General features: G+C 42.5%; 1 protein-coding gene across 3 annotated transcripts in view; it reads left to right on the top strand.

Annotated features, from left to right (window-relative positions):
* trpm7 (transient receptor potential cation channel, subfamily M, member 7) overlaps positions 1 to 13,114 on the top strand; it is a 144,524-nt gene that overhangs the window by 60,636 nt on the left and 70,774 nt on the right. For all 3 annotated transcript variants that reach the window (XM_080214103.1, XM_080214104.1, XM_080214102.1), the window contains 2 exons: positions 9,666 to 9,800; positions 10,319 to 10,599. In XM_080214103.1, coding sequence (XP_080070229.1) covers positions 9,666 to 9,800; positions 10,319 to 10,599 — 416 coding nt within the window. The remainder of the gene's footprint in view (positions 1 to 9,665; positions 9,801 to 10,318; positions 10,600 to 13,114) is intronic.

Here is a 13,114-nt window from a genome sequence, read left to right as displayed (position 1 = left end):
TTCCTTTCTTCAATATCTCGCTACAAGTGCCCGAAATGTAGTTAGCCTATTGAAAAGGTCATGATTGAGAAATCAGGATGGGTGGCTGGTGATGTTTAAAATTTTCAAAGCTTTGGGAACCTTGGTGAAGGAAAGTGTGAAATTGATGTGCTGTTTTGCTGCAGAATAGGGTGCAAGTTGTCTAGGAAGTTACTGCTCTCAGTAGAACTGAAGTAATTAATGAAAACTGGTACTCCACAGGGAGGTGGACCTGGAAAGCTGCAAAGCAAGTTACTCTGTACCATTTTTATGTTGAAATTCTCATTTTCTTAATAGCAAATAGTAGAGGGTTGGGGTGGTTGTTTTCCCTATATCATTTTAATTATGTTTCTAATACTTATCTAATTTTCCTTTTCAAAAATTATTATGGATTCTCAGAATTGGTAGGTTGAATAAGTATGGGAGTGGCTGTGTTTTTGCAAGCTCTGGCACTACACATTTTAAACAAATTTTTAATCCTGATGTACAACCCATAATTATTTGATCCTGATGTGAACAATCTGAGCTATGTTCCTGAAAGATCCTGGCTAAAATCTGGTGGAGTCAAGTTAAGTCAAGAAAATCTTTTGGCTGAGTTACCTGGAGATGGTTGAGGTGCTCAATAGGGCACAGGTTTAAAATGAGAGATACAAAAGGGCCTAGAGAGGCAGTTTTTTCACACAGAGGGTGATGAGTGTCTGGAACAAGCTGCCAGAGGTGGTAGTAGAAGCGGGTACAATTTTGTCTTTTAAAAAGCATTTAGATAGTTACATGGGTACGATGTGGGCGGTGTGGACAAGTTGGGCCAAAGGACCTGTTTCCATGCTGTAAACCACTATGCTAGAGACAGTCGGGATGGAGCCCAATTCGCAGTGACGGTTTCGCTGGTGAGTGGGCCTATTGCTTGGTGATGCTGTAGGCATTGAAATGATGGCTGCCATTGTGACAGTCTCAGCTCCCCAGCGCAGAGTATTGATGCTCACATTGATGGAAGTCAAGGTAGCCTAAAGGGAATGGATGAAGTGTCAGTAGAAGCCTGTCAGACAGGAGGGCAGCTTTCTCAGTGAGGGCTTCAGTCCTGGGAAACCCTGCTATATGTCGAACATCTTGGTTCATTCGGGAGATGGGGTTGGAGAAGGAGCATCCATGCACCCAGTTTCCCAAAGGAAGCTGGGGATGAATTCCCACCTGAATTTGAGAACTGGCTGTCGTGTTTTCACAGTCTCAATTTGAAAACTGGGCGTTTCGAGTTCAATGGAGCACATTATATTCAGCCTTCATGTCCTGGGGTCAGTCAAAAACTCCAACCGCTCGTCTTGCATTGTGATGTCTTTGATGTTCATTGAGAAGGGCTGGAGGCGACCAGATGCAACTGCTCTTTGCCAACCGCTAGGCCTAGGTTTCTCATTACTGGGGCTACAGGATGGTGACATGGCAGATGTACACAGACTTTGGTGAAACTCTGGATTGATCCTGCATGTTGCTTGACAATCCAGCACGGTGGCACAGTGGTTAGCGCTGTTGCCTCACAGTGCCAGGGACCTGGGTTCGATTCCAGCCTTGGGTGACTACCTTTGTGGAATTTGCACATTCTCCCTGTGTCTGTGTGGGTTTCCTCTGGGTGCTCCGGTTACTTCCCACAGTCTAAAGATGTGCAGGTTAGGTGGACTGCCCGTGCTAAATTGTGCCTTAGTGACCCAAGATGTGTAGGTTAGGGGGATTAGCAAGGTAAATGCATTGAATTATGGGGATAGGATGGGGGCTGGGCCTGGGTAAGATGCTCTCTTGACGAGTCAGTGCAGACTTGAACGTAAGAACATAAGAAATAGGAGCAGGAGTAGGCCATCTAGCCCCTTGAGCCTGCCCCGCCATTCACTAAGATCATGGCTGATCTGTCGTGGCTCGGTTCCACATTCCCGCCCTCTCCCCATAACCCTTAATCCCCTTGCCTATCAAAAACCTATCAACCCGCGTCTTAAAAATATTGAGCGAGGCAGCCTCCACCACTTCAACAGGCAGAGACTTGATGGGCTAAATGACCTTCTTTTGCACTGTAGGAATTTGATGATTCAGAAATCAAGAGGATGAGAGGGGGGGTCTTAGTGGTAGGGGATGGGGAAATGGCTGAGGTCTTGAATAACTTTTTTGTTTCGGTCTTCACGGAGGAAGACGTAAATAATTTGCCAGGTGTTAGCGATGGAAAGGTGGTAGGACTGGAGGGTCTCAATGACATTATTGTTACTAGAGAGGCGGTGCTCGACAGACTGGTGGGACTGATTGTGGACAAGTCCCCAGGACCGGATGGAATGCATCCGAGGGTTCTGAAAGAAATGGCAGAGGTGATAGTGGATGCCTTGGTGGTTATTTTCCAGACGTCGCTGGATTCTGGGGAAGTGCCGGAAGATTGGAAAACGGCTAATGTTACGCTGTTGTTTAAGAAGGGTACCAGGCAAAGGGCAGGGAATTATAGGCCGGTTAGTTTAACGTCTGTTGTAGGTAAAATGTTAGAATCCGTCATCAAGGAGGAAATAGCGAGGCATCTTGAGGGGAATTGTTTGATAGAGCAGACGCAGCACGGTTTCATTAAGGGGAAGTCGTGTCTGACAAATTTATTGGAGTTCTATGAGGATGTGTCAAGGGCGGTGGATAGAGGAGAGCCGGTGGATGTGGTGTTTCTTGATTTTCAGAAGGCGTTTGACAAGGTACCTCACAAGAGGTTATTGCAGAAGGTAAGGGGGCATGGAGTTGGGGGTAGGGTGTTAGCGTGGATAGAGGATTGGTTGTCAAATAGGAGGCAGAGAGTGGGGGTCAATGGGTGCTATTCGGATTGGCGGTTGGTGACTAGTGGAGTGCCCCAGGGGTCGGTGCTGGGGCCTCAGCTATTTACCATTTATATAGATGATCTGGAGGAGGGAACCGAGTGTATGGTGTTGAAATTTGCTGATGACACCAAGATTGGTGGAAAGGCAAATTGCGCGGAGGGTGTGGAGAGTCTGCAGAAGGATCTAGATAGGCTGGGCGAATGGGCCAGGAAATGTCAAATGGAATTTAATGTTGGCAAGTGCGAGGTGGTCCACTTTGGTAGGAATAATGGTAGGAAAGACTATTACTTACGTGGCGAAAAACTGCAGCAGGTGACGGTGCAGTGGGACCTGGGGGTCCTTGTGCATGAGTCGCAAAAACCCAGCCTGCAGGTGCAGCAGGTGGTCAGGAAGGCGAATGGGATGCTGGCCTTCATAGCGAGGGGGATTGAATATAAAAGTAGGGAGGTCTTGCTGCAGCTGTATAGGGCATTGGTGAGGCCGCAGTGCTGTGTGCAGTTTTGGTCGCCGTACTTACGCAAGGATATTTTGGCCTTGGAGGGAGTGCAGAGGAGGTTTACTAGGCTGATACCGGAGCTGAAGGGGTTGAGCTATGAGGAGAGGCTGAATAAACTAGGCTTGTACTTGTTAGAGTTTATAAGAATGAGGGGAGATCTCATTGAGACATATAAGATGATGAATGAGATGGATAAGATAGAGGTGGAGAGACTCTTCCCGCTCAGAAAGGACAGTAGGACTAGGGGGCACAGCCTCAAGATAAAGGGGGAGCGGTTTAGAACGGAGTTGAGGAGGAACTTCTTCACTCAAAGGGTGGTGAATCTCTGGAATTCTCTGCCCGTTGAGGTGGTGGAGGCTGCCTCGCTAAATATTTTTAAGACGCGGGTTGATGGGTTTTTGATAAGAGAGGGGATTAAAGGTTATGGGGAGAGGGCGGGAATGTGGAACTGAGCCACGACAGATCAGCCATGATCTTATTGAATGGCGGGGCAGGCTCGAAGGGCTAGATGGCCTACTCCTGCTCCTATTTCTTATGTTCTTATTTGTTCATCTGTATTATATCCGTGTTGATGCTGCACTGCACTTTTTTCATATTGTTGGGGGCAATCCTGTAACTGAGCTCTAAGGTGCATTCCGTTGATGTTCCAATTTAGTCATATCCTACAGTTCTTGGTTAATCCTTGAAATGTATCCTTTGTGATTTCATCTCTTAATAGATATTGATATGAGATTTATGACATTGGTAGGGGCAATCCTGTGAGTGAGCATGGCAACAAATCTTTACTTCTCCTGATATCCTGCGGAATCCAGGGACATTTATTAATCCTTAGTAGAATGCATTCCACAACGTACTTCTCATTTCTGAGGACCGTGTTATGTAGGTTATATGGTACTAGAGCTTTGTGACTTTTAACCGATCCTTGTCTGATAATCCTAGCCGATGTATTGGTGGATTTTATTTCACCTGAAAGCCTTAATTACAATTATAGTTAAGATGAGTAACGTAGGGAGGTGGGCAAGTGGTTTAATATGGAGGTTTTGGGTGAGACCCCATGTGTCCTCTCAGCAGGTGAGGGAATCCCTCCTTATAACTTATGGGCCCACATTCTTTTCTCTATTTGTTGTTTTGGGGTTATAGAATCACTAATTTGTGTTGTGGCACAGAGAGGCTGTATATCCTGGGAGCAGACATGTTGTATAGTTGGTACCTCCAAGGTGGCTGGGGATGAGGGAAGCATTCCTTGGTGCACATCCAAATGTGGCCTGTTACCTGTGCTGATATCCTGTATTTGTTATGGTTGAATAAACAATGGCAGTAGCTACTCTAAAGTCAAGTTCTTTAGCTGTGTCGCTGCTGTCTGTCTCATTGTTTGAGATCCCATCCACTACAGTGGTGTCATCAGCAAACTTGAAATTGGTTTTGGAGTGGAATTTGGCCATGCAGCCATAAATGTATTTGGTGCATTGTCAGGGGCTGACAGCGCAGCCTTGCAGGGCACCGGTGTTGAGGATAATCATGGAGGAGATGTCATTACCTATCCTTACTAATTGCAGCCTGTGGGTTCGAAATCTAGGAGATCCAGCCGCAGAAGGAGGAGCCAAGCCCTAGGCCACAGTTTCGTGATAAGTTTTGTTGTGATATTGGTTTTGAAGACTGAGCTATTGTCAATAAATAGGAGTCTGACATAAGTACCCTCTTGAATGCCTTGATTGAATCTGCCTCATCCACACTTTCAGGCTGTGCGTTCTAAACCTGAAGCACTTGTGTGCAAAGGTTTTTACTCTCATCCCTTTTGTTTTGCAAATCACTTTAAATCTGTGCTCTCTCTTAATTGCTCCTTTTATGAACGAGAACAGTTTCTCCCTTTCTGCTCTGTCCAGCCCCCTCATGATAAGAACATCTCTATCAAATCTCCTCTTGGCCGCCTTCTTTCCAAAGAGGACAGTCGTAACCTCTTTATAACTGAAGTTTCTCATTTCTGGAACCATTTGTAAACGTTTTCTGCGCACTCTCCAATATGTTCACATCCTTCCTATGGTATGGTGCCCAGAACTGTGCACCAGGTCTAACTAATGTTTGTATAAGTTCAACATAACCTCTCTGCTCTTGTACGCTATGCCCCTATTAATAAAGCCCAGAATGCATGCTTTAACTGCTGTCTCTGCTGAAGATCATCTATGCTCATATGCAACCAGATCCCTCTGCTCCTGCACCTTGTTTTCGACTGTAGTTGACTGTATTTCATGTCAGCAAACTTTAGAAATTGTTCCTTCCACACCAAGCACTAGATCATTAACATATATCAGGAAAAACAAGGGTCCCAGAATCGACCCCTGGGGAACATCACTACAAACCTTCCTCTAGCCTGAAAAATATCCATTGACCATTATTCTACTTGCTATTATCTAGCCAATTTTGTATTCATATTGCTGCAATTCCTTCCATTCCAGGATCTATAACTTTTCTGTCAAATCTTTTGTGTGGCACTGTATCGAATACCCTCTGAAAGTCTATGTACACCATGTCAACACCATTACCCTCATTGGTCCTCTCTGTTACCTTCTCGAAAAAACTCCAAGTTAGTTAAACACAATATCCCATTTCGAAATCAGTGCTGGCTCTACTTAATCAACTCACATTTTTTCCAATTGACTTCTAATTCTATCCAAATAATTATTTCTAGAATCTTCCACTACTGATGTTAAACTGACTGGTCTGTAATTGCTGGGGCTATCCTGACAACCTTTTTGAACAAGGGCATTTAATTTGCAATTTCTAGCCCTCCAGCATCTCCCCTGAGTCTAGAGAAGATTATGGCCAGCACCTCTCCAATTTCATCTTCACTTCCTTCAATATCCATGGCTGCATCTCATCTATTCCTGATGCCTTGTCGATATTCATTATCAACAGTCCATCTAACATTTTCTCCTTATCAATTTTGAACCCTTCTGTGAACACAGTTTCCCTCTCTGTCACCATGTCCTGGTTCCACCATGTCCATCTTTCATCTACCTCCTTAATAAAGACTGATTAGAAGTATTAATTTCGTACCTCAGCCATGCCCCCAGTTTATGTGTGAGTTCCATTTTTGGTCCCTTATCAGACGTATTCCTTTTACCGTTTATATAAATATCAACATATAATATATATAAATATTATTTAAATCAATATTTATTTATTATTGTCACAAGTAGGCTTATATTAGCACTGTAATTAATTGCTATGAAAATATTCTAGTTGCCACACTCCAGTGCCAGATCGGGTACATTGGTCATGCTAAATTCCCCCTCAATGTACCTGACCAACATGTCTTTCGGACTGTGGGAAGAAACTGGAGCACCTGGAGGAAACCCATGCAGATGGGGAGAACGTGCAAACTCCATGCAGTGACCCAAGCCGAGAATTGAACCCAAGTCCCTGGTGCTGAGAGGCAGCAGTGCTACCACTGTGCCACCATTCATTGGTTTAGCTCAGTTGGCTGGACAGCTGGATCGTAATACAGAATGGTGCCAACTGCGCAGGTTCAATTCCCATACCAGCTGAAGTTATTCATAAGGGTCCGTCATCTCAACTTTGTCCCTCACCTGAGGTATGGTGATCCTCAGGTTAACTCAACACCAGTCAGATCTCCCCCTCAAAGGGGAGAGCAACCTATAGTCATCTGGGACTATGGTGACTGTACCTGTACTAATTATACGCCAATAGAAAATTTCTGCTTCCAGCATTGTGTCTTCTGTTTACAAAGACCGAAATATAAATAGTTGAAATAATTTAAGTTTGTATTGTGTGTTAGAACGAAGGTATAAGTTTAATTTTGTGTTGCTGCATTTGGATGCTAAGGGTTAAAAACTTTGGTTAGCTTCATGTTAAACAAAGGTGCCTTAAGGTCTGTAAGTTTAGTTTCATTTAAAACTTTGTCTGCATTGCAGTCAAAATTTATGTCCTAAAAGCAATCACAGGCTTTTAAAAGAAACAAAGCTATTACTAGCAACCAAAGGCTCTCACTGTAAAGCAGAAGCAGCTGTTTTCAGTTTGGAACCAGGTAACCTCAGAAGCAAGAGGCTTTATACAAGCTGCCAGCATAGGCAGGGCAATAGAGAGAAGCAGAAATCAGATCCCAAAAAATTAAAGAACAAAATTTTGCAGAAACCAGGGAAGACAGAGGTTAAAGGAACAGGGAGCAGAAAATTGAACAAGGTACTGTTTCCTGAAAAAGAGGCAGAGTGGGGCTCCCAATTAAAGACAGAGTTGCAAATTGCAAACTAGGGGAAGTTGGTGAGCAAGAAACCAGATGGTCAAAGTAATCCCAAGGTTGGTGTCACCTTAATACAGCCTGTGAAGCAGTGGTGTTCTGTTGGCAAGGCTGGTTATGTGAGCGATTGTGTGGAAGTTTGAATGCACCTATTGATCGGGACAGAGGAATACCAAAGGGATGTGGATACTTGGTGAAGGCATCTGGAAGCTTTGAGTGAGAGAAGATTCTGAAGTGTGTTCGTAGTGATTGAAAATTCTTGTGTGGAAGCCAGCGTTCCAGTGAGACCAGTTGTATCAGTGTAACAAAATCTAGAGGGATTTGATGAGAAATCCACAAAAGTTGTATTGAGTAGCATCTCAGAGTGTGATATATCTGACCACATTTTGCCTATTGGTTTAAATGCATTGTGTACTTGCTGAGAATATTAGAATACAACATAAATTGTAACTTTTCTTATCCTTATGTATCTGTATATATCGATGAAAGTATGGCTGGGGTGAAGGAGTAATGTTTTGTGGTTACTTTTAGTAAAAGAATAAAACACTTATTAAACAAGAAAACATTAAATGGCAGACCCGTGACACTGTTCATTCATGTCTCTGAACAAAAAATGAAAGTTAGAATCTGTGGAGCAAGATTCCACTCAGGGACCTGACTGACTAATGGAAACATCAGCTAGAATGGTAACAACCTTCATAGTGACAAATTGTGAGGAATTGCATCCTCTTTAAGAGGTTAATTAGAAATGAGTTGAGTTTAGCATCCACTCCCAATACATAGGTCCCTCCTATTTTTTTACTTAAGACAGAATACTAAATTCAACAGATGCTTGTGTATAAGCAAATCACAGAATTTCAGAGATCATATAGTCGCTACCTTAATCCCATTCCCTTCCTTTCCCAATATAATTTTAATTCTTCAAATATTTATCTAATATTCTCTTTCAAATATTATGGATTTTGCTTTTAGCATTGTTTCAGTTTCAACACTTCATCACCCATACTTCGAAGTATTTTAAATCTATTCTCGTACTTCTTTTGCTGATCTTTGACTTGCCCTCTAAGACCATGTAACTGGTGGATTGTAAGAAAAAAACTCAATTGGTTCACTGATACCTTTACCTAGTTTGGCCTTTCTTTGTAACTGGACAAGAAATGCCAGAGAAGGCGCTTCAGCTCCTAAACCTAAACTCAAGAAACACAGCAGCATCACTGGGTCAGATCTCAAACAATGATGAGTTGGAGTGCAAGAACGAGTTAGAGAATCCGGTGCATTAGTATGTTGACAATAATCTCTCCCTCAACATCAGCAAAACAAGGGAGATAGTCATCGACTTAATGAAAGCGCAGTGGAGAACATGCCCCTATCTACATCAATGGAGATGAAGTTGAAATGGTTGAAGCTTCAAGTTTCTAGGTGTCCAGGTCACCACCAACTTGTCCTGGTCCCTCCACACCTACGCTATAATTAAGAAAGCTGACAAATACCTCTACTTACTCAGGAAGTTAAGGAAATTTGGCATCTGTGCTATGACTGTCTCCAACTTTTACAGATACAATCAGAGAGAATGCTTTCTATGGTGTATCACAGCTTGGTATGGCTCTTGCTCTGTCCAAGACCACACAAAACTACAAAGGATCATGAACAAAGCCCAGTCCATCACGCAAACCAGCCTCCCATCCATTGACTCTGTCTACACTTCCTGTTGCCTCGGAAAAGCAACCAGTATAATTAAGGACCCCATGCACCTGGACATTCTCTCTTCCATCATCTTCCTTTGGGATAAAGATAACAAAAGCCTGAGGTCATGTACCAACCGACTCAAGAACAGCTTCTTCCCTGCTGCTGTCAGACTTTTGAATGGACTTACCTTGCATTAAGTTGATCTTTCTCTACACCCTAGCTATGACTGTAACACTACATTCTGCATTCTCTCATTTCCGTCTCTATGAACGGTATGTTTTGTCTGTATAGCGTGCAAGAAATAATACTTTCCACTATATGCTAATATATGTGACAATAAATCAAATCAAAACCTTCTCTAACAACTTTTAAAATATTATTAATCCAGAGGTCTGGACGGCACTCATCAAGTAGTCTACCTCAGCTGCGTAAACACCAGGAGTCGCTCACTAATCGGGCAGATAAAAAAGAGAAGACTCGACATAATCATTTCATAAAGACTGCACAGCCTTACAAACCCAAGGTACTGGCCACTCACAGCTATGCATGAGCAAATGGTTTTCAAAGTGTGGCAGATAGTTTGGGGGATGTATGCATTATTGGATCTCAAACACAGGTTTCTGAAAGGACTCCAAAGTATAGGCTGAACTGTTTGTCAGACTGGTTGTTTAGAGGTTTCTTGGGTGGGAGCACCAATTTGCAATTTATGTAAACATTGCATTATTTCAAGTTGATGTTTGCATTCTGTTGATGAAAGCTTTATAATTAATTGAAATGGAAGAGTTTTGAGTTCTGCTCTATAATCTGTATTTATATTTCAGTCCTGCGATGAATAGATGCTTACCTAATTGACATTTATCCCCAGTCCGAAATCTTTAGAAACTTTGCAAGAATTTGAGCTCAAGAATCTCAGATTGTTTTTTAAAAAATGTATCATGTTAAATATGAAACAAATTTGACCTTGCATCACAGAAGTTGCTGTTGCTTTCTTCTGTTCTCACCTGTAATGAGCATCACAACTCACTCTCTCTACTCTTTCAGCCTGAATCCTCTGTTGATCAGGGGAAGAAAAAGAGAACCAAAGATGAAGTTGTGGACATTGATGACCCAGAGACCAAACGTTTTCCCTATCCTTTCAATGAGCTGCTAGTGTGGGCTGTGCTGATGAAGCGGCAGAAAATGGCCATGTTTTTCTGGCAACATGGAGAAGAGTCCATGGCCAAGGCTTTAGTTGCATGCAAGCTGAATCGATCCATGTCCTGTGAGGCAAAACAGAGTGATGTAGTTGATGATACTTCTGAAGAGTTGAAACAGTCTTCCAGGTTAGTATTTATAATAATTATCTAAGGATTTTTGTGCTCAGTGCTCTGTAAACATTTCTATCCGATCAATCTTTCCCCAAATTAATGAAATGATGTTAATGCTTAACGAAGAGCGATGTCAAAGTTATATCCCATTTTTTACATGTTGCATTTAACTTCCAGATAGAGGTCACCAGGGTCCACATCCCAGCATTCTGCCAATATTGCTTCAATTGCTGCCTTAGGGATGAGACAGCAATAAGTTAATTCCCTGTGATTTTTCTGTCTCTGCAATTCAGGAAGAGTTGCCTCTTCTCTTGACGATGACCTAGCTGTAGAACACATCACTGTTCTAATGCACAATATCCAATATCGTGCTTTTAACATCCTAAGTGTCATGTACAGATGTGTAATCTAGGAAAACTCATTTTCAATCCACAGGAGAGTTAACGGGAGAAGCGCCTGATCATGTTTGGAGATAGTTTTTAAGGTCAGTTTAAGTGGAGATTTGGGAGGTCGGGGAGAGAAGGTCTAGACTGCTGAGAGCATTTTGAATGCACTAAAGGCCAAAGTTAGAAGAAAGTAGTACTCTTGGAAGGTTCGCAGAGGTGCAAACTAGGGTGAGGAGAGGCCGTGTAGGGGTTTGGGCAGGAGGATGAGAATTTTAAATTTGGCAGACTGAGAGCAAAAGTAGGTTAGTAAAGCGCATATTATGGATGAACGAGATTTGGTGCAGGATAGGATATGGTCAGCAGAAGTTTGAAAGAAAAGGTGTGTAGTGTGCAAGATCATCCAAATCTGGTGACAAGAAAGATGGTTCAACAGCGGTGTCCTTTCACAAGCCAACATTTTAAAAATTATTTATTCATGGGCTCTTGAGTGTTATTGGCAAAACCGTCATTTATGTTCTTCCTAATTGCCTTTGAGAAGGTGGTGGTTAGCAGCTGCCTTGAATTGCTGCAGTCCACGTGGTGTAGGAACATCTACAGTGCTGTTAGGGAGAGAGTTCCAGTGTGACAGTGAAGGAATAGCGATATATTCCTAAATTAAGCTGTTGAGTGAATTGGAGAGAGAACTTCCCAGGTGATGCTGTTTCCATGCATCTGTTGCCCTTGTCCTTCTAGATGGCAGCACTTTCCAAACCAGTGACTAATATTGAAGGAGTCTTGGTTAGTTGTAGTGATTCTTGTAGATGATGCACATTATTCAAAGGTGGTGGAGGAAGTGGATTTTGTGGATGGGGTACCAATCAAGCTGGCTGCTTTGTCCTGGTTGGTGTTGAGCTTCTTGAGTGTTGTTGCAACTGCACTCATCCAGGCAAGTGGAAAGTAATTCACCGCACTCCTGGCTTGTCCCTTGTAGATTGTAGACAGGCTTTAGGGACTCAGGAGGTAAATTAATTCGTCACAGGATCTCTAGCCTTGTAACCATAATATTTATATGGCCGGTCCAGTTCAGTTTCTGGTCAATGGTAACCCCCAGAATGTTGATAATGGGGGATTCCACTAATTCAAGGGCGATGGTTAGATTCTCTCTTGTTAGAGATGGCCGTTGCCTGGCACTTGTGAGGTACAAATGTTACTTGTGTAAGGATCCTGGACCAGAACCCCAAGTTACATTAGGAAACCAGAGTGGACACCAACAATTTTTCTTTTTGGCATAAATATGAGGGTAGGATATTTCTTTCCAGGAGTGACTCCAAAGTAGGGATTGTTTATAATAAACCAAAACTTTATTTAATATAACAGTTTAATTACAACTATAACAAATGAAACAGTTTAACCATTAACAGTTGAACAATATTAAAAAATGAAAGGAAGCAACTTTACTTTCTAGCTTACGATTCTTCCAGTTCCAAATTAGACCCATTCATGCATAGATCAAAACCACTTTCACATAAATAGTTAGCAAATCCAGACATACTTTTATAAATTGTTTTCACAATCTTGAAACTTCCATGGAGATTTTGTGGAACAGCCTGCATAGCCTTTGACTTCAGTAGACCTTTAACAGCATCCGCTTAGATTTTTTCCCTGCTCCTCCCCCATTAGCACACTTGCACCTGATCGATAGTTCATGACCCTTTCAATCAACCTAATCAAAAACCCCAGTGGCAAATCTCCATCTATTAACAACAGTCCATTAGCTCTATCCTAAGCAAACATTTCATGGCTAAAATGAGTAATTATCCTGCTGTCACAGCATCTGAGCGGCATTCTTCCCAGACATAGCAAATACCTGTAGAATAAAGATGAATTTATGAACATTTCATTTAAACATATTGCACTGCTATCAGTAACTGGCCACTTGTTAGCACAAGCCTGGATATTGTCCAGGTCTCTCTGCATAGACTACTTCAGTATTTGAAGAGTTGCAAATGGTGCTACTTCTGACTTTGATGGCGGGAAGGTCTATGGAGCAGCTAAAGACTGGGTTGGGCTGAGGAACTCTGACTTTGATGTCCTGGGACTGTGGTGATTGACCTCCAACAACGATGACTATCTTCCTTTGAATTAGGTATGACTCCCAAGTCTGG

Source organism: Carcharhinus amblyrhynchos, chromosome 28 (genome assembly GCF_965287045.1).
Source record: "Carcharhinus amblyrhynchos chromosome 28, sCarAmb.v2.hapA, whole genome shotgun sequence".
NCBI lineage: Eukaryota > Metazoa > Chordata > Chondrichthyes > Carcharhiniformes > Carcharhinidae > Carcharhinus > Carcharhinus amblyrhynchos.
Note: the sequence above shows the minus strand (reverse complement) of the source record. Positions and strands in the feature narration are given on the sequence as shown.